At 49.5% G+C, this 21505-nt stretch overlaps 1 protein-coding gene across 1 annotated transcript; it reads left to right on the forward strand.

Annotated features, from left to right (window-relative positions):
- The first annotated feature begins 7004 nt into the window (after window positions 1-7004).
- On the forward strand, window positions 7005-21274 carry LOC132578315 (uncharacterized). The gene is made up of 4 exons (XM_060248253.1): window positions 7005-7402; window positions 14844-14962; window positions 15910-16011; window positions 20659-21274. Exons 1-4 carry the CDS (start codon window positions 7005-7007, stop codon window positions 20931-20933), a joined length of 894 nt encoding a protein of 297 aa, XP_060104236.1. The 3' UTR covers window positions 20934-21274.
- Window positions 21275-21505: the final 231 nt, after the last annotated feature.

Genomic DNA, 21505 nt, shown 5'->3' on the forward strand with positions numbered 1-21505 from the left:
TGCAGACTGTTATCTGGGAGAACCGGGTTTGATCCCCCACTCCTCCACTTGCACCTGCTAGCATGGCCTTGGGTCAGCCATAGCTCTGGCAGAGGTTGTCCTTGAAAGGGCAGCTGCTGTGAGAGACCTCTCCAGCCCCACCCACCTCACAGGGTGTCTGTTGTGGGGGAGGAAGGTAAAGGAGATTGTGAGCCGCTCTGAGACTCTTCGGAGTGCAGGGCGGGATATAAATCCAATATCTTCATCTACCTCACAGGGTGTCTGTTGTGGGGGAGAAAGGTAAAGGAGATTGTGAGCCGCTCTGAGACTCTTCGGAGTGGAGGGCGGGATATAAATCCAATATCTTCATCTACCTCACAGGGTGTCTGTTGTGGGGGGGGGGGAAGGTAAAGGAGATTGTGAGCCGCTCTGAGACTCTTCGGAGTGGAGGGCGGGATATAAATCCAATATCTCCATCTACCTCACAGGGTGTCTGTTGTGGGGGGGGGGAGGGAAAGGAGATTGTGAGCCGCTCTTCGGAGTGGAGGGCGGGATATAAATCCAATATCTTCTTCTACCTGCTCTGCAGGTGTTACTAATCAGCAGAGGGAGCACTTCTGAATGGGCCAGCATCCCAGCGACACTTCCAGTTCTGAAGGAAGGTCCAGTCACCACCAGGACCTGGTGTCGAAACCATCATGTTCCTTAGACCATGTATTTAGGAGGCTGCCTCTGGAGCACGTAAGTTATGGGTGGCCAAACTTGCTTAAGGTAACAGCCACGTAGAATAAACATCAGATGTCTGAGAGCCACATGACAGGAAAGAAGGAAGGAAAGCAAACGGGGGGAAGGAGAGGTGGAAATAAAACAACTTTAACTTCCAATGCATTCGCCAAGCTGCTAGCTGGCTTGGCTTGATGAAATGATTTAAAGAGACAAATGCTTTCTCCAAGCTGGCCAACGAGGAGGGTGGGGTTTTTTGTTGAGAACCATACAATATGTGTGAAAAAGCCACAGTTTGGCCACCCCTGGTCTTAAAGGTGACACCACCTCTGACAGCAATGAAGATCCTGTGAATTTAGGGGGAGGTGTTTGTGAGTTTCCTGCATTGTGCAGGGGTTGCGTCTTCAACAGCAATGCCTCGATGCTTGTAACCTGAAGTCCTCAAGCGGGCGGAGGTTACAAGCATCGAGGCATTGCTGTTGAAGACGCAGCTGCGCTGGGCAGGGCATATCTCCAGGATGGAAAACCACCGCCTTCCCAAGATTGCCCTGTATGGCGAACGCTCCACCGGCCATCGAAATAGAGGGGCACCAAAGAAGAGGTACAAGGACTCCTTGAAGAAATCCCTTGGCACATGTCGCATCAACCATCACCAGTGGTCTGACCTCGCCTCAGATCGCAAAGCATGGAGGCACACCATCCACCAGGCTGTCTCTTCCTTTGAGAACGCACGCATAGCTGGTCTTGAGGACAAAAGGAGATTGAGGAAGAATCGCACTGCTACAGCACCAACCCCAAATCAGACTTTTCCCTGCAGCCACTGTGGCCGGACCTGCCTGTCCCGCATTGGTCTTGTCAGCCACCAGTGAGCCTGCAGCAGATGTGGACTACTGCACCCTTCTTAAATCTTCGTTCGCGAAGTCAAGCCGAGAGAGAGAGAGAGAGAGAGCAGGGGTTGGAATGGATGACCCTGGAGGTCCCTTCCAACTCTATGCTTCTGTGATTCTATGAATATGTGTGAAAGAGCCACATGGACCTCCTGAGTGTCAGTTTGGTCACCCCTGAGTTAGGTGATCTGGCCTTTCACAGAGTTGGGCAAAATAGGAGTCAAGATGCACCTTTAAGACCAACAGAGTTTTATTCAGAACGTAAGCTTTCGTGTGCTCTAAGCACACTTCATCAGACGAGGAATCCGATACAGTGAGCAGAGCCACAGAGAGCTGGTAGGCAATGGCTCAGAATGCAAAAATGGTGGTATAGGCGGTATATGACTCTGAAAAAACTGGCTAAGATGAGTAAAAAGATGCCGGATAGATGTTGGAAATGCAGAAAACACTAAGGTTCTTTCTTTCACATGTGGTGGACTTGTGAAAAAGCGAAAGAGTATTGGAAGATGATACAACAAGAAATCTCTAAAATTTTGGGTTATGACTTTAAGAAAACTGCAGAGACTTTTTTGCTTGGATTACAATTAGAAAAATTTCCAAAGGAAGACAGGACTTTAATTTGGTAGTTGCTCTCAGCTGCTAGGACATTGTATGTGCAGCTGTGGAAACAAGGAAAAATACCAGAGAAATGGGATTGGATTGTGAAAGTTTTATCATGGAGTGAGATGGACAAATTAACTAAAACTTTAAGAGACTATGACTTAGATTTATTCAAAAAGGAGTGGAAGAAATGTAAAGGATATATGGAGAAAGAGTGGAACGTAAAAAGACATTGGACAATTTTTTAGTATCAATGAGAAAAGAAAAGTATTGAACTTTGATAGATTAGTGGTACCTTTATAATTGAGCTTAAATTTATAACTTCGGGGAAGTCAAATATTGGAGGGGGGGGCGGAAATATCATATGGGTTAGTATAGAAAAAAGACAATGAAATATTGTAACCATATGTTATTAATAAATTGTTAAAACACAAAAAGAATGCAAAAATGGTACAAATTTAAGATCCAATGACAGAATAGTAAAATTAACCAGTTGAGCAAACCTTTGATCTGAGTAGCATGAGCATGCAAAAGCAATAAACAGTAATATGTCAAAATGTGAGAATCTCTGTTCCTGGGCCAAAAGGAAGGCATGTGTATCTCAGAAGTTTTTCCCATCCATCTGATTTACCTTTTAACATGTAACATGCATATAGTTTGCCATTAGGAGAAAAATACATTAAAATATAGTAGGAGATGGGTTCAGTATACGTAATGGGATAAACAACCGATATCCCTGTTTGAGTATGTCAATATATCTAAAAGAGAAATACATTGGATAGTGATGTTCTTGTCCACCTAAATTACTTTTTAAAATGTAAACATCGTTCTAGTTTGTAACAGGAAAAAATACAATAAAATATAGTGAAAATGGGTTAAGTATATGTTATGAGATAAACAGCCAATATCCCTGTTTTGAGTATGTCAATACAAAAAAATGGGCAAAGTTTTGAATACTGTGTACAATTCCGGTCACTGCACCTCAAAAAAAAGATATTATAGCATTGGAAAAAGTGCAAAAAAGGCAACTAGAATGATTCAAGGGTTGGAACACTTTCCCTATGAAGAAAGATTAAAACGCTTGGGGCTCTTTAGCTTGGAGAAATGTCGACTGAAGGGTGACATGATAGAGGTTGACAAGATTATGCATGGGATGGAGAAGGGAGAGAAAGAAGTGCTTTTCTCCCTTTCTCACAATACAAGAACTCTTGGACATTCAATGAAATTGCTGAGCAGTCGGGTTAAAATGAATAAAAGGAAGTCCTTCTTCACCCTGGCCCAAAGGAGGTAAGACTCCGGAGTACCCGTACTCGGGCCTTCTCAGTTTTGGCCCCACAGCTGTGGAATCAACTCCCAGAGGAAATGCGGGCCCTGCGGGACATTGAACAATTCCGCAGGGCCTGCAAAACCATCCTGTTCCAAATGGCCTTCACCAGCTGATACTACTAAATTGCCAAGTAAACTTGCCGATGGAATAGCACTAAATGTATTAATGTTTTTAGAATTTTATGGATTTTAATTAACTGTCTTCAAATGTTATTTATTATACAATGTATGTATCGAATTTTATGCTGTTAGCCGCCCTGAGCCGCTTGGTCGGGGAGGGCGGGATACAAATAAAATGTGACTGACTGACCCAAAGGGTGATTAACACATGGAACTCACTGCCACAGGAAGTGGTGGTGGCTACAAGCATAGACAGCTTCAAGAGGGGATTGGATCAACATTTGAAGCAGAGGTCCATCAGTGGCTATTAGCTACAGGGTATTGTTGGAACTCTCTGTCTGGGGCAGTGATGCTCCGTATTCTTGTTGCTTGGGAGGGGCAACGGTGTGAGGGCTTCTAGTGTCCTGCCCCACTGATGGACCTCCTGGGTTTTTTTGGCCACTGTATGTCACAGAGTGTTGCGCTGGATGGGCCATTGGCCTGATCCAAAATGGCTTCTCTTATGTTCTTATATGACACAGAGTGTTGGGCTGGATGGGCCATTGGCCTGATCCAACATGGCTTCTCTTATGTTCTTAATTTCTGGAGATTTGGGGGCTAGGGAGGGCAGAGTTTGAAAAGGGGAGTGACTTCAGCAGGGTAGAATGCCACAGAATCTGCCCTCCTCCAAAGCAGCCATTGTCTTCAGGGGAATCGTTGCCATCCTCCAGCTGGGGTCTGGAGATGTCCCCAAACTCTACTGGTCTTTAGGCTACAGTGATCAGTTCCACAGTGTATGTGTGTGCAAGGGTGGGGGGGTGGGAAATGGCCACTTGTGGGTGGGGGCAGGACTCTATGGCAATCCACCCCACCGAGGTCCCTCCGCAAGCTCCACCCACAACTCTCCAAGTACTTCCCAACCGTGGAGCTCCTGGTTTCTGCAGTCAGTGGTGATTCCGGGAGATCTCCAGGCCGCACCTTGAGGTTGGTAATCCCTGCCTTCTTTGTTTCCTGAACTTCTCTTAAACGGGGGTCCCGCCTCTGCTTTGGCTTTTGAGATTCCTACAGGGCAGGAGCTACCCCGAAGCTACCGGCGGATTTAAAGGCAAATCCTGCTCCCATTAGGGTTGCCAAGTCCAATTCAACAAATAGCTGGGGACTTTGAGGGTGGAGCCAGGAGACTTTGGGGGTGGAACCAGAAGCAAGGATGTGACAAACATAATTGAACTCCGAAGGGAGTTCTGGCTGTCATGTTTAAAAGGACTGAACGCCTTTTAAATGCCTTCCCTCCATTGGAAGTAATGGAGGATGGGGCACCTTCTTTGGGGGCTCATAGAATTGGACCCCCTAGTCCAATCCTTTTGAAACTTGGGAGGGTATTTTGGGGAGAGGCACTGGATGGTATGCCAAAAATTTGGTGCCTCTACCTAAAAAATCAGCCCCCCCGGATAACCATGGATCAATTCTCCATTATACCCTATGGGAATCGGTCTCCATAGGGAATAACGGAGTGCCCAGCAGATATTTCCCCCCCTCCCATCTGATGACCCTGAAGCAGAGAGGGAGGGTGGCCTCCAAACCGGGGGATCCCTTACTGCCATCTGGGGATTGTGTAACCAAATTAGAGAATCACAGGGAAGAAAGGCTGGGGAAACAAAGCACTGTCGGAGTGTTAGTTTGTGTTTGAAATTTTGGCGTTCTTACCCAGTATGTGAATATTAATTGTGAGAAGCTGGAAGAAGCTAACGCGAAACAGGAACAATAGTACAATCCTGTCGCCTTATGGATCGCTGACTGCGTAATATTGTACTATCAATTTTCTTGAACAAGGCAGGAGTCAAGTTTCACCTTTAAGACCAACCAATTTTTATTTAGAACGTAAGCTTTCGTGTGCTCTTAAGCCCACTTCATCAGATGAGGAATCCAGCACAGGGAGCAAAGCCATACAGAGCTAAGCAAAGCCATACAGAGCTGGTAGGCAGTGGCCCAGAATGCAACATGGTACAGATTTCAGAACCAATGACAGTGAAGTGAAATGATCTGGTAGGCAGGGGTTGAGAATGTAAAAGGGTACAATGGCAGAATAGTAAAATTAACCAATTGAACATAAGAACATAAGAGAAGCCATGTTAGTTCAGGCCAATGGCCCATCCAGTCCAACACTCTGTGTCACACAGTGGCCAACAAAAAAAACACTGTGGCTAATAGCCACTGATGGACCTCTGCTCCATATTTTTATCTAACCCCCTCTTGAAGGTGGCTATGCTTGTGGCTGCCACCACCTCCTGTGGCAGTACATTCCACATGTTAGTCACCCTTTGGTGAAGAAGTACTTCCTTTTATGCGTTTTAACCTGTCTGCTCAGCAATTTCATCGAATGCCCGTGAGTTCTTGTATTGTGAGAAAGGGAGAAAAGTACTTCTTTCTCTACTTTCTCCATCCCATGCATTATCTTGTAAACCTCTATCATGTCACCCCGCAGTCGATGTTTCTCCAAGCTAAAGAGCCCCAAGCGTTTCAACCTTTCTTCATAGGGAAAGTGTTCCAGCCCTTTAATCATTCTAGTTGCCCTTTTCTGGACTTTCTCCAATGCTATAATATCCTTTTTGAGGTGCGGCGACCAGAATTGAGCAAATCTTTGATCTGAGTAGCATGAGCATATGAAAGCAACAAAACAGCAGTATGCAGTAAAATTAAACAACTGAGCAAACCTTTGAGCTGAGCAGCATGAGCATGCGAAAGCCACAAAACAGCAGTATGCGGTGAAATTAACCAATTGAGTAAACCTTTGAGCTGAGTGGCATGAGCATTCGCAAGCAACAAAACAGTGGTATGTCAAAATGTGAGACTGTCTGTCAATGACAATGGGAGACAGGTTACATATATTATATATATTGAACCCATCTCCCATTGACAATCTCACATTTTGACATACTACTGTGTTGTTGCTTTCGCATGCTCATGTTAGCTCAAAGGTTTGCTCAGTTTGTTAATTGTAGTATTCTGTCATTGCACCCTTTTACATTCTCAACCCCTGCATACCAGATAATTCTATTTCACTGTCATTGGTTCTTAAATCTGTACCATGTTGCATTCTGGGCCACTGCCTACCAGCTCTGTATGGCTTTGCTCCCTGCGCTGGATTTCTCGTCTGATGAAGCGTGCTTAAAAGCACAGGAAAGCTTACCTTCGAAATAAAAACGGGTTGGCCTTAAAGGCGCCACTTGACTCCTGCTTTGTTCTTCTGCTTCAGACCAACACGGCTGCCCGCTTAGATCTATCAGTTTTCTTGTATCTGGCATTCATTTGCTTGAGAAGGAGGAATTGGATTCCTGATGAAGATGTTCCTTGGAGGAACTGAAAGAGCTTGCCTTCACTGACTGTAAAACAATGCCGTTGGGCACTTTTGCATCATTTTGGTGTCATTTTTTGGAGGCTGAATACCGCGGCAGCTTGATGCCTTGTTTCCCCTGCCCGCTTGGAGATCGGCAACCCTATCCCGGAGTCTTCCGGATTGCAAAACGCCCTTGCTCCGGAGTAAGCACCTTCCGGATTGCAAAACGCCCTTGCTCCGCATTGCACGAGATCCCCTCCTTGCACCCGGCCCGGCTGCCGCGCGGCCTCTCCCGGGGACTGCGCGTTGCAAGCGCCCCCGGCAGCCCTCCCAGCTCCCCCTCCGGCCCCCATTGCAAGCCCCACCCCGCCGCAGCGAAGGGGCAGGGCCGGCGGCTGCCCACGACGAGGCGGAGCGAGGCCCTTCCGCAGGCGCCATGGCCGCAGAGCCCCAGGTAGGAGAGGCGGAGCGGCTGCTTCCTGCTGCGGGGGGCTCGTGGCTCGCACGGGGTACCGGGTTCGTCCCCAGGAAGGCCTCCCTGCAAGCAGAAAGCTAGCCGCCCGTTCCTTTTGCTTCCCCGCCCGCCTGCTTTTCTCCCCAAGGGAGAGCTCCCTCCTTCTCCTCTCTTGTATCCTCACAACGACCCTGCGTGGCGGGCTCGGCTGAGGTTCCCCTTTGGGCACCGGTGTGGGGGATAAGGTTGCCAGCTCCAGGTCGGGAAATTCCGGGAGATTCGGAGATGGGAGTCTGGGGAGCGCAGGGACCTCGGTTGGCGGCCACTCTCCAGAACATCCGCGTTCCCCCGGTGTGTGTGTGTGTGGGGGGGATGGAACTGGTCTCTGTCACCTGGAGGAGCTGGCGATCCCCCGTTCCCACCTGGAGGATGGCACCCCCATCAAGGTCCACCCCAGCGAGCTCCCTTGGCAGTGTTTAAATGAGCTGGGGGGGATCTCAGAGAGCCTAGTCCAGGTCTCCTAACTTGCTGCACCGCGTTGGCCCCGGCAGAGACGGAAGAGGGACGGGCGCAATTCCTGATGAGCTGGGTTTCTTCTTGCAGGGATATTCCGCCAGCCCACCCCAGCCGCCGTGCCCTAGCATGGAGGGAGTTCTGGGGGCAGGGGGCAGCTTTCTTCCTCTTGCTGGGCAATGTTCCCTCTAAGCTGCAGGGTCTTGTGAGCGGAATTTCTACTTTGGGAGCTCCTGGCATCGAAACTGTGAGCTCCTGCATCAGTTATTGTGCTCTGGGGTCGTCCTTCCTGAGCGAAGACAAAAACGTGTGAGCGGGAGGCTAAAAATGTGCACCTAACTCCGCTTAGAGGGAACACCGTTGCTGATTCCGGTCCCCTATTAGAGAGAGGGTCAGTTTCTTTGGCTTCCGATGGCAGGCTGGGCCCGAGCTTGCGGAACTCCCCGCCACCTGGAGGATCTGGGGAGTGGGTGGAAGCGGGGGGGGTGGGTTGCAATTGGGGTCTCCGGAAAGTTTCGTCCATCGTTTTCTTGGGGGCTGCCGGAGGGGCATGCCGGGAAGCGGAAATGGCATGCATTTCCTGAAGGCGGAGGTCGTGCATCAAAAGCGAAAGCAACGGCTTGCAATTTGAACTGCTTTTTGGCCGGGGGCGGGTGGCTTTTTTGGGGCATCATCTTTGCAGACAGCCTCTTGAAGGGGTCGCCAAAGACGCCCACGGCTTCTGGGGGTGCAATTTCTGGGACGAAAATGCGGTACGAGATTGGTTGCATTTCCGTTTAAAGAGGGTGGTGGTGTTTTTTTTTTTAAACCCAGGGGAAACTGCTTTCAAGAGCCCCTTGGTGCAGAGTGGTAAAGCTGCAGCACTGCAGTCGGAGAGCCCTCTGCTCTCGACCTGAGTTCGATCCACGGTGGAAGCTGGGTTTTCAGATAGCCGGCTCGAGGTTGACTCAGCCTTCCATCCTTCGGTCAAAGGAGTCCCCAGCTTGCTGGGGGGGAAAGCGTAGAGGACTGGGGAAGGCAATGGCAAACCACCCTGTAAAAAGTCTGCCGTGAAAACGTTATGAAAGCGATGTCACCCCAGAGTTGGAAACGACTGGTGCTTGCACAGGGGACTACCTTTACCTTTAAACTGCTTTACAAAAAAAAAAATTGCTTTTCAAATAACATCCTGGTCGGTGGGGTTTGGAGCCCACCCTTAAAGAGAGCCAAAGCCCCGTCCTCTTACATAAGAACATAAAAGAGAAGCCATGCTGGATCAGGCCAGTGGCCCCTCTAGTCCAACACTGTGTCATTAAATGGCCCAAACTCAGGAGATCCAGCAGCAGGGCCGGAACTCCAGAAGCCCTCCAACTCTTGCTTCCCCCCTGCACCTGTGGATATTTTTTCTGGGGCCTGCCAAGGGTTTTTAGGAAGTGGGTGGGACTCAAGAGGGTGTTTGTCCAGCGAATCTTTTGATTGGCTGGGGCAGCTTTTTAAAATCCTTGCTTTAGCAGCAACCGCTTCTTCAACACAAGGATATCGCAAACCCCACGCTGTGTGCCCTCAGTTAAGCCACAGAACCACGTGTTTAGTGCCAGCTTGGCTTCTAGGCGAGTGAGAAGGGGGAAATGGCAAAGCGGTCCTTTTAATGCACAGTTGCAAAATAGTTGCGATTCTGCACAAAGCTGCTTTCCTTTGAGTCAGACTGTGCATCTTCTAACACCCGGAGAACAACGTTTTGAGTCCATTGGCGCCTTAAGACCAACACAGTTTCATTCTGGGTATAAATTTTTTGTACACACGAAACTTGATACCCAAAATTAAACTTAGTTGGTCTTCAAGGCGTCGCTGGACTCAAATTTTGTTCTTACATATCAGAGCAACATGGCTGCCCACCTAATTCCAACATAAAGGATTGTCTTCTCTTGGGTGTTTTTTGGCTCACATCTGGCCCTCTGTTCTCTTTGGAGTGTTCCTATTTGTGGAATAGTTCTTTCTGCTTTGACTCATTGACTTGAGGGTCAGGTGAAAAGTTCCCCCAAGCCCTTGGCCTGTCCCTCAGTCCACTCCTGCTGGCAGGGTTTGAACCAGGGACCTTCTGCATTTTTGCAGAATTCCAGTTCTGTGAAGAGTGGGGTAGCACGACATGCTTTGATACCCTCATAGGAACCAATATGCAAGGGCAAGCATGTAGGGGAAAATGGTAGTGAAACGCAGTCCTGCGTTATGAAGTAGGAAAAGTCCAACACTGGGAACAATGAAACAGAAGAAGTGCTGCACCAGCTTTTTTAGGTGAGAAAGGAGTTACCGATAAGTCTCTGGAGCCTGTGATGTTAGTTGTACAGGAAAAGGTTTGAGGGCGAGGGCAGCAAACGTTGAGTTCAACGTGTAGTCCCGCAGCCTTCAGCGGCAGCCATCTTGAGTTCAACATGTAGTCCCGCAGCATCAGCGGCAGCCATCTTGAGTTCAACATGTAGTTCTGCAACCTGCCTCACACACTGGCCATGTTGAGAGGTCCATCAGTAGCTATTAGCCACAGCAGTGGTTGGAACTCTCTGTCTGGGGCAGGGATGCTCTGTATTCTTGGTGCTTGGTGGAGGGGGGCAAAGTGGGAGGGCTTCTAGTGTCCTGGCCCCACTGATGGACCTCCTGATGGCACCTGGTTTTTTTGGACATTGTGTTACACAGAGTGTTGGACCGGATGGGCCATTGGCCTGATCCAACATGGCTTCTCTTATGTCCTTATGTCTGAGGCAGTGATGCTCTGTATACTTGGTGCTTGGGAAGGGGGGCAGGGGGAGGGCTTGTAGTGTCCTGGTCCCACTGATGGACTTCCTGATGGCACCTGGGTTTTGTGGCCACTGTGTGACACAGAGTGTTGGACTGGATGGGCTGTTGGCCTGATCCAACAGGGCTTCTCTTATGTGACACAGAGTGTTGGACTGGATGGGCCATTGGCCTGATCCAACATGGCATGTTCTTATGTGACACAGAGTGTTGGACTGGATGGGCCATTGGCCTGATCCAACATGGCTTCTCTTATGTGACACAGAGTGTTGGACTGGATGGGCCATTGGCCTGATCCAACATGGCATGTTCTTATGTGACACAGAGTGTTGGATTGGATGGGCCACTGGCCTGATCCAACAGGGCTTCTCTTATGTTCTTATGTGACACAGAGTGTTGGACTGGATGGGCCATTGGCCTGATCCAACATGGCTTCTCTTATGTTCTTATGTGACACAGAGTGTTGGACTGGATGGGTCATTGGCCTGATCCAACATGGCTTCTCTTATGTTCTTATGTGACACAGAATGTTGGACTGGATGGGCCATTGGCCTGATCCAACAGGGCTTCTCTTATGTTCTTGTGAGTCCAGTTATAAAAGTTGTGAAAGTAAAGTATTTTTCCCCACTTGTTCCTCAGTCACTTGTACAATGATTTTATAAACTGTAACCTCCACAGATAACTGTGGACCGCTTTTCTCCCGCAGTCCTATAGACACTTACCATTCTTTCATTATTAATGTCAATAATTATAAAAATTTGATGTTTCATAGGTAATATAAAACAAAACAAATTCATCATCTCAACTGTCTATTAAGGGGGAGAACCCTGATTTTCTTTAGCTTTGTTGTGATTTCTTTATTGCTGTTTCTTCTGTTCTTTGCGGTATTACAAGGCCGCCAGGTTTACCTCTCAAGGGCCTAGGGAGTGCCTGGTGTTCCTTGGAGGGAGGGGTGGGGAGACAGGCTCTGAGGTTTCTGGATTGCTTGCAAGATGTAATCCCTAGAATTTACATACATCAGGAGTATTCCAACTGTGAAGATTATGGGATATGCCTTTGCCTTCCTCTCTCTTCTGCCTGCCTGACTCTGCCAGATATTTTCCTTGAAGTTTGCACTTGCCTGATGGTCTCCAAACCTTAAGAACACAAGAGGAGCCCTGCTGGGTCAGACCAGTGAGGGTCCATCTAGTCCAGCCTCCTGTCTCACACAGTGGCCACCCAGTTCCTCTGGAGGGCCAACAACAGGGCAGAGAGGCCGAGACCTTCCCCTGAGAAGAACATCAGAAGAGCCGTGCTGGATTAGACCAGGGAGGGTCCATCTAGTCCAGCCACCTGCCTCACACAGTGGCCAACCAGTTTCTCTGGAGGGTCAACAACAGGGCAGAGAGGCTGAGGCCTTCCCCTGAGAAGAACATCAGAAGAGCCCTGCTGGATCAGACCAGGGAGGGTCCATCTAGTCCAGCCTCCTGTCTCACACAGTGGCCAACCAGTTCCTCTGGAGGGCCAACAACAGGGCAGAGAGGCTGAGGCCTTCCCCTGATGAGAATATCAGAAGAGTCCTGCTGGATCAGACCAATGAAGGTCCATCTAGTCCAGCCTCCTGCCTCACACTGTGGCCAACAGTTCCTCTGGAGGGCCAACAACAGGGCAGAGAGGCTGAGGCCTTCCCCTGAGAAGAACATCAGAAGAGCTCTGATGGATCAGACCAGTGAAGGTCCATCTAGTCCAGTCTTCTTTGTCACACAGTGGCCAACCAGTTCCTGTGAAGGGCCAACAACAGGGCAGAGGCCAAGGCCTTGCTTGATCAGAAGACAGGCAGAACCCTGCGAGATCAGACTGGTGGTCTCTCTAGTCCAGCATCTTGTCTCACACAGTGGCCAACCAGTTCCTCTGGAGGGCTAGCCTCAGTGCATAAAAGCCAAGGGCATAAAACCCAAAGTCTTGGGATACTACATACCGTAGTATCTCTGTTATTACTAAGGAAGTAGACTATTAAAAACATCTCTCTTTCTCACACTTCTCTGAGAGCATACGGTATACTACATACCGTAGTATCTCTGTTATTACTAAGGAATGTAGACTATTAAAAACATCTCTCTTTCTCACATTTCTCTGAGAGCAGATAAGACCTGTCTGTGTCAGTCTGGGGGAAAGGCACATCGCACTGTTACCCGCCAGGCTAACATAAACATTTGTGGGCCAGATGGATTTATTACTTGCCCTTAGAAATAGAGGGGCACCAAAGAAGAGGTACAAGGACTCCTTGAAGAAATCCCTTGGCACCTGTCGCATCAACCATCACCAGTGGTCTGACCTCGCCTCAGATCGCAAAGCATGGAGGCACACCATCCACCAGGCTGTCTCTTCCTTTGAGAACGCACGCATAGCTGGTCTTGAGGACAAAAGGAGATTGAGGAAGAATCACACTGCTACAGCACCAACCCCAAATCAGACTTTTCCCTGCAGCCACTGTGGCCGCACCTGCCTGTCCCGCATTGGTCTTGTCAGCCACCAGCGAGCCTGCAGCAGACGTGGACTACTGCACCCTTCTTAAATCTTCGTTCGCAAAGTCAAGCCGAGAGAGAGAGAGAGGTTGTAAAGGAGGGGGGAGCAGGAGCAGTTGGTGATCTGCTCTTCCTCTAAGGAACCATCCTGGCACACAGATATACACATGCTTGATACTTCTTCTGATGTTGCCTCCTTGCTCTGGGATTCTACAGCTTAAGGCCTCTGAATGCGGCTGTTCCCCTCAAGCACCATGGCTAGACTTATCCTCCATGAATCGATCTCATCCCCTTTTTAAGCTGTTTGTTTCTGTGATTCCCACACCATCCTCCTGCAGCAAATTCCAGATCTGAATCGTTCTCTGTTAACTTACTTCTAACCCTGATTGAAGCAGGGGCTGCAGTCCAGAAGCAAGAACTCCGCAGAGGTTCCTTGCAGCAACGTTGGGGGACTAAATTTCTCTTTTCCGTTGGGTGTGTCTTTGCTTCAAAATCTGTGGGTTTTAGCATCTAGTCGATGAATTAAGAACATAAGAGAAGCCCTGCTGGATCAGGCCAATGGCCCCTCCAGTCCAACACTCTGTGTCACGTAAGAACATAAGAGAAGCCCTGTTGGATCAGGCCAATGGCCCATCCAGTCCAACACTGTGTGTCACATAAGAACATAAGAGAAGCCCTGTTGGATCAGTCCAATGGCCCCTCCAGTCCAACACTCTGTGTCACATAAGAACATAAGAGAAGCCATGTTGGATCAGGCCAGTGGCCCCTCCAGTCCAACACTCTGTGTCACATAAGAACATAAGAGAAGACCTGCTGGATCAGGCCAGTGGCCCCTCCAGTCCAACACTCTGTGTCACATAAGAACATAAGAGAAGCCATGTTGGATCAGGTCAATGGCCCATCCAGTCCAACACTCTGTGTCCCATAAGAACATAAGAGAAGCCATGTTGGATCAGGCCAATGGCCCCTCCAGTCCAACACTCTGTGTCACATAAGAACATAAGAGAAGCCATGTTGGATCAGGTCAATGGCCCCTCCAGTCCAACACTCTGTGTCACATAAGAACATAAGAGAGGCCATGTTGGATCAGGCCAATGGCCCATCCAGTCCAACACTCTGTGTCACATAAGAACATAAGAGAAGCCCTGTTGGATCAGGCCAATGGCCCATCCAGTCCAACACTCTGTTACACAGTGGCCCCCCAAAAATTATATATATATATATATATATATATATACACACACACACACACACACATATATATATATACACACTGTGCCTAATAGCCACTGATGGACCTCTGCTCCATATTTTTATCTAACCGCCTCTTGAAGCTGGCTATGCTAGTAGCTGCCACCACCTCCTGTGGCAGTGAATTCCATGTGTTAATCACCCTTTGAGTGAAGAAGTTCGGTACTTCCTTTTATCCATTTTAACCCGACTGCTCAGCAATTTCATCGAATGCCCACAAGTTCTTGAGAAAGGGAGAAAAGGACTTTTTTATCTACTTTCTCCATCCCATGCATTATCTTGTCAACCTCTATCATGTCACCCCGCAGTCGACGTTTCTCCGAGCTAAAGAGCCCCAAGCGTTTTTAACCTTTCTTCATAGGGAAAGTGTTCTTTTAAAACTGACCCATTTCCCACTCTGGGCCCAGGTGGGTTCGAGGACGTCATGGTTCATTTCTCCAAGAGGAGTTGGAGATGCTGGAGAAGCGGCAGCAGGAGCTGTACTTTGAGGTGTTGATGGAGAATTATGAATCTCTGATCGCCATAGGTAAGGAGAAGACTGGGAGTGGGGAGGGGGCGTTCAGGGTTGACCCCCTTTTATAAACTAGAAGCTGTCGACCTTTTGGCGAGCTGTCTCTTTTATGTGTGTCGTAAAATATAATGCCAGGTAGCGGAGATATAAACTTTATAAAGGACACAGACAAACACATTTAAAAGTTTTTAATTTTTCTTAAACGTGCTTAAAAGATTAGCCCTTTCGCAATATTTTGTTTAGTTGACAGTTTCTGATATCTGACACTTCTTGCTCTGAATTATTGCATCAAAATCTTAAAATAAATAATTTTTTTAAAACAAAAACCTACAATATCTGTGCTGTAGCAATCTTGAGTACGCTGTTCAGGTGTATATCTGTAGATTGCTGCAAATCTACTTTTGATTTATTGACACACATTTCAGAAATCTCACGGTCAATGCTTTGAGCCTACGACTGAGGGGAAAAACATGAAATGGCTGGCATTGTGAGATTTTGTACATAAATTGCTTCATGTGCTGGTCAGCCAATGGAGAAAACAGAGGCTTTGCTCTGTAGCTCCTGCGTGATTGAGCAAGCCTGGCAAACACAAGCTGTGATGCAGAAGGAAGTAAGAGAGAAGGAAGCAGATGACAGTGAGGTGTTTACAGGCCTGTTAGGAGCCCTCCGGGGGCCTGATCCAGTCCTCGGACCATATGTTTGACACCCTGTTCTAGTGGATGTTGTGAGGAGACAGTTCTCCCATGTGCCACCATCTGCCCCTGATCTTGGAGAAATGAGGTTCAGCCCTTTCAAGGTTGTCCCAAGCATTCCTTCTCGGAATCTACTTGTAACTAGGCCGACGATGGATAACATCCAGTTTAGAATGGTAATGTGAAAGGGGCCAGGCTCGCCTTCCTTTTACTATTTTTCAATTTCTGCATCCTTTGCCACGCTGTGTTCCCTTTTTTCTCTGCGAGCAGGGAATCCGGTTACCATCTCTGACGTTATAGCGTGGTTCAAACAAGATGAGCGGCAGAACTGCACGGAAAGTCAGGACTCCAGAGCTGGTGATTCATCTGCGAGTGAGTAAAATTTGTTTTAAAAAAGCATCAGGGCCTGAGAACAGGAGCCAGAATCTACCCCGCTGCACTAAAACAGAGTGCTTGGTGGCGTGCTGTACTGCATGCAAGAATATGTGATTTTCTTAATGGGGCGCGGTGGCTACGTTTCATAGTCAAGTTCTTGCTTGAGAATATAGGGGCTGGAACAGACTGGAGGCCTTTCTAGTTCCTCTTCCCCACAATGGCTGACCAGTTGTCCCCAGATGGCCTTAAAAGGGGGACAGACAGTTTCATGGAGGAGAGACTTATCAGCGGCTGCGTGAACATATGAAGCTGCCTTATACTGAATCAGACCCTCGGTCCATCAAAGTCAGTCTTGTCTAATCAGACTGGCAGCAGCTCTCCAGGGTCTCAAGCAGAGGTTTTTTCACACCTGTTTGCCTGGACCCTTTTTTGGAGATGCCGGGGATTGAACCTGGGACCTTCTGCTTCCCAAGCAGATGCTCTGCCACTGAGCCACCGTCCCTCCCCACGTGCCATCGTGTCAGATGGAGCTTCCATGATCAGAGGCAAGGGTCCAGGCAAGCAGGCGTTAAAATCCTCGGCTTGAGACCCTGGAGAGCAGCTGCCAGTCTGAGAAGACAATACTGACTTTGATGGACCGAGGGGGGTCTGATTCAGTAGAAGGCAGCTTCATATGTTCATGTTCAGAGGCCTTCTGAAAACTGGCATTTCTGGATATGGAGAAGGGGGAGGTTTCAGCCTCCGTGTCTTGCCTGTGGACCTTCTAGGGGCCCCTGTTTGCCAACCAGGAGGGTAGACTAGGTGAACCCATTGATAAAGGCTGCCGACTCCAGGCTGGGAAATCCCTGGACATTTGGGGGTGGAGCCTGGGGTTTGGGAAGGGGAGGGGCCTCAGCAAGGTGTAATGCCATAAAGCCCACCTTCTAAAACAGCTGTTTTATGCTGCCATCTGGAGATCAGTTCAAATCCTGGGGGGGTTTCTAGGTCCCATCTGGTGGCGAGTCTGATCCAACATAGCTACTTTACATCCTTAGAAGCCTCGAGAGCAGGATGCAGAGGCAGGGCCTACGGCTGTCATTGCCTTCCCTGCAGCAGATATTCTGCCTCTTAACATGGAGGTTCCTTTCCAGTCAACAGTTGATGGGGCTGTTAGCCATGAGTTGGTCTGATCCCATCTACAGTTGCCTGTGTTTTCCATAAGCCACCAGTGCCTTTATCTATTTACTTCAGTTACACCCTGCCTCTCTCCTCTCCTTCCCCCTCCCCTCCCTCCTTCCTTCTCCCTCCCCTTCCCCCTCTCCTCCTGCCTCTCCTTCCCCTCACTTCCTCTCCTCTTCTTCCCCTCCCCTTGCTCCTCTCTCTTGTCTCTTCTCCCTCCCCTCGCTCCTCTCCTCCCTTCTCTCCTTTCCTTCACTTCTCTCTTCCTCTCCTCTCTTCCTCCCCTCCCCTTGCTCCTCTCCTCTCTCCTCTTCTCCCTTCCCTCACTCCTCTCCTCCCTCTCCTTCCCCTCACTTCCTCTCCTCTTCCTCCCCTCCCCTTGCTCCTCTCCTCTCTTCTCCCTCCCCTCACTCCTATTCTCCCTCCTCTCCTTCCCCTCACTTCCTCTCCTCTTCTTCCCCTCCCCTTGCTCCTCTCTATCCTCTCTTCTCCCTCCCCTCGCTCCTCTCCTCACTCCTCTCCTTCCCCTCACTTCCTCCCCTCCCCTTGCTCCTCTCCTCTCTCCTCTTCTCCCTCCCCTTGCTCCTCTCCTCCCCCTCACTTCCTCTCCACTTCCTCCCCTCCCCTTGCTCCTCTCTCCTCTTCTCCCTCCCCTCGCTCCTCTCCTCCCTCCTCTTTCCCCTCACTTCCTCTCCTCTTCTTCTTCTCCCCTTGCTCTTCTCTCTCCTCTCTTCTCCCTCCCCTCACTCCTCTCCTCCCTCTCACTTCCTCTCCTCTTCTTCCCCTCCCCTTGCTCCTCTCCTCTTCTCCCTCCCCTCGCTCCTCTCCTCCCTCCTCTCCTTTCCCTCACTTCCTCTCCTCTTCTTTCCCTCCCCTTGCTCCTCTCTCTCCTCTCTTCTCCCTCCCCTCGCTCCTCTCCTCCCTCTAACTTCCTCTCCTCTTCTTCCCCTCCCCTTGCTCTTCTCCTCTTCTCCCTCCCCTCGCTCCTCTCCTCCTTTTTCTCCTTTCCCTCACTTCCTCTCCTCTTCTTCCCCTCCCCTTGCTCCTCTCTCTCCTCTCTTCTCCCTCCCCTCACTCCTCTCCTCCCTCTCACTTCCTCTCCTCTTCTTCCCCTCCCCTTGCTCCTCTCCTTTCCCTCACTTCCTCTCTTCTTCCCCTTCCCTTGCTCCTCTCTCTCTTCTCTTCTCCCTCCCCTCGCTCCTCTCCTCCCTCTCACTTCCTCTCCTCTTCTTCCCCTCCCCTTGCTCCTCTCCTCTTCTCCCTCCCCTCGCTCCTCTCCCCCCTCCTCCTTCCCCTCACCTCCTCTCCTCTTCTTCCCCTCCCCTTGCTCCTCTCTTCTCCCTCCCCTCGCTTCTCTCCTTCCCCTCACTTCCTCTCCTCTTCTTCCCCTCCCCTTGCTCCTCTCTCTCCTCTCTTCTCCCTCCCCTCGCTCCTCTCCTCCCTCTCACTTCCTCTCCTCTTCTTCCCCTCCCCTTGCTCCTCTCCTCTTCTCCCCTCGCTCCTCTCCTCCCTCCTCTCCTCCCTCCTCTCCTTTCCCTCACTTCTCTCTTCCTCTCCTCTCCTCTCTTCTCCCTCCCCTTGCTTCTTTCCTCTTCTCCCTCCACTCGCTCTTCTTTCCCTCACTTCTCTCTTCTCTCCTCCCCTTGCTCCTCTCTTCTGTAGGTTAGACTAAGAGAGTACAAGTATGTATCCCCAGTTTCCATTGCAAAGTAAGGATTTGAACCAGGGTTTGCCAGATCTTAGCCCAACATGTCACTGGCCTCTCAAATGTCTGGTGGCAAAGAGTTCCACAATGCCAAGATGTATCAAGAATTCCTTCTTTTTGCCTGTCCCTCGCCTGCTTCTCTTCAGCATCTCTGGGGTGCTTCTGAATTCTAATTTTTCGGAATGGGAGGACCTTCCCCCGCTTCTCAGTTCCAAATGTGAACTTATTGGTTTTCTTAATGTGGTTGATAGAAGGAAGTGATTCTAAATAGTGGATGTTCTTGCTGTACCTTTCATGGACACTTTCCAACCTTTGCCCCACTAGTCATTCAGAATCCACCTGTGCAGATAAAACCTTACACATACTTGGAGGCTGGGAGATTCTAATCTGTTCTAAAATTCCTGGGGCTGTGTGAACTGCACTGGCTGCCAGTTATATACCGGATTCGTTACAAAGAGCTGGTCATTACCTTTAAAGCCCTATATGGCCGAGGACCTGCCTACCTTAGGACCGTCCTCTCCCCGTACGAACCCCAGAGAGCACTGAGGTCAGCAGGGAAGAACCTGCTGACTATTCCCGGGCCAAAAGAGGTAAAACTCCAGAGCACCCGTACTCGGGCTTTCTCCATTATGGCTCCACAGCTATGGAATCAGCTTCCAGAAGAAATGCGGGCCCTGCGGGACTTTGAACAGTTCCGCAGGGCCTGCAAGACTGTCCTCTTTCGAATGGCCTTCACTGATTAAACTGCTAAGTAAATTCACCATCTGCATAATAGCACCAAAATATTAATATGTATGTATTGAATTTCTGCTGTTAGCCGCCCTGAGCCTGCTTTGGCGGGGGAGGGCGGGATATAAATAAAATGTGATGGTGATGATGAATGGGAGGAGGGGAGTTATGCTTAACCAAGCAAAATGCATCTCATCCTCTCCAGTTGGGTGTAGTGGTTAAGTGCGCAGACTCTTATCTGGGAGAACCGGGTTTGATTCCCCCACTCCTCCACTTGCACCTGCTGGAATGGCCTTGGGTCAGCCAGAGCTCTAATAGAGAGCCAGTTTGGTGTAGTGGTTAAGTGTGCAGACTCTTATCTGGGAGAACCGGGTTTGATTCCCCACTCCTCCACTTGCACCTGCTGGAATGGCCTTGGGTCAGGCATAGCTCTAATAGAGAGCCAGTTTGGTGTAGTGGTTAAGTGCGCAGACTCTTATCTGGGAGAACCGGGTTTGATTCCCCACTCCTCCACTTGCACCGGCTGGAATGGCCTTGGGTCAGCCATAGCTCTAATAGAGAGCCAGTTAGGTGTAGTGTTAAGTGCGAGGACTCTTATCTGGAGAGAACCGGGTTTGATTCCCCACTCCTCCACTTGCACCTGCTGGAATGGCCTTGGGTCAGCCATAGCTCTAATAGAGAGCCAGTTTGGTGTAGTGGTTAAGTGCACGGACTCTTATCTGGGAGAACCGGGTTTGATTTCCCACTCCTCCACTTGCACCGGCTGGAATGGCTTTGGGTCAGCCAGAGCTCTCGCAGAGTTGTCCTTGAAAGGGCGCAGCTGCTGTAAAAAGCTCTCTCAGCCCCACCTACCTCACAGGGGTGTCTGCTTGTGGGGTGGGGGGGGAGGTAAAGGAGATTGTGACCGCTCTGAGACTCTGAGATTCAGAGCATAAGGTGGGATATAAATCCAATATCATCATCATCTTCTTCTGCAGTGTCTTGCTAGCTTGGTATCCTCTGTCCCTGTTCCCTAGACTGGTTCTAAATTCATATTCTCTTGAATCCTGCAGATGGGGGATTTGAACGATATACCGAAACCCCGGAACCTCCCAAGATTGTAGATGGCAGCTTTGAGGAAGAGATGACTGAAAATGACAATTTGTGGGGAAACCCTGAGGGCTTGATTGTGCATTTCACGCATCAGGGAAGCCCACGGGGGAAACGAGTGCATTCCACACCTGGAAAAGGCCGCAGGTGGATTGGCAAGCTCCACCCATTCCCAGGACGTAGCCGCAAGCGCCAAAGCCATATGACTGTGAGGGGCGTGGCGATCAGTTGCGGTTAAAAGGGTTCGCCTGGCATCCACACCAGCAGAAGAAAGGTTGCATTTCTGTGCAAGCTGTGGGGAGAGCTTCCGCTGGTATCTCAGCTTCTGCAACACCAGAAAAGCCACGAGAGGCAAAGGTCTGGCCCTGCGCGCAGTGCGACACCACTTTTACGTACCGAAGCGATCTTGCGATGCACGAAGAAAGCCATTTCAACGAAGCCTTGTGTGCGTCTTCTCCGTGCGGGGAGAATTGCACCTGCAGGTTTTCCTTCCTGCTCCATTTCGCATCTCAGTTGAAGAAGAGCACAGAGGATGGTGGGGCGGATCCACCGGGAAGGCGAAAAGCGGCACGGAGGAAGGCAAGAGGAAGCGAGAGGAACCCTTTGTGTGCCCTCAGTGTGGGGAGGAGGTCAGATTAGAAGGGCACCTGGAGGCACATTACCAATACTGCTATAAAGAGTATTTTATAGACAGATGGAAATGAGCGCTCTTCATCAGTTGGGCCATCCCCTAATTTCCAAAAACCTTCTTCTCTTCTCCAGTTCATTCATTCACATGAGTAGGGTAATAGATCTTTTAAAGGCCAGGTA

This window comes from Heteronotia binoei, chromosome 10 (assembly GCF_032191835.1).
Source record: "Heteronotia binoei isolate CCM8104 ecotype False Entrance Well chromosome 10, APGP_CSIRO_Hbin_v1, whole genome shotgun sequence".
NCBI classification, from domain to species: Eukaryota; Metazoa; Chordata; class Lepidosauria; order Squamata; family Gekkonidae; genus Heteronotia; species Heteronotia binoei.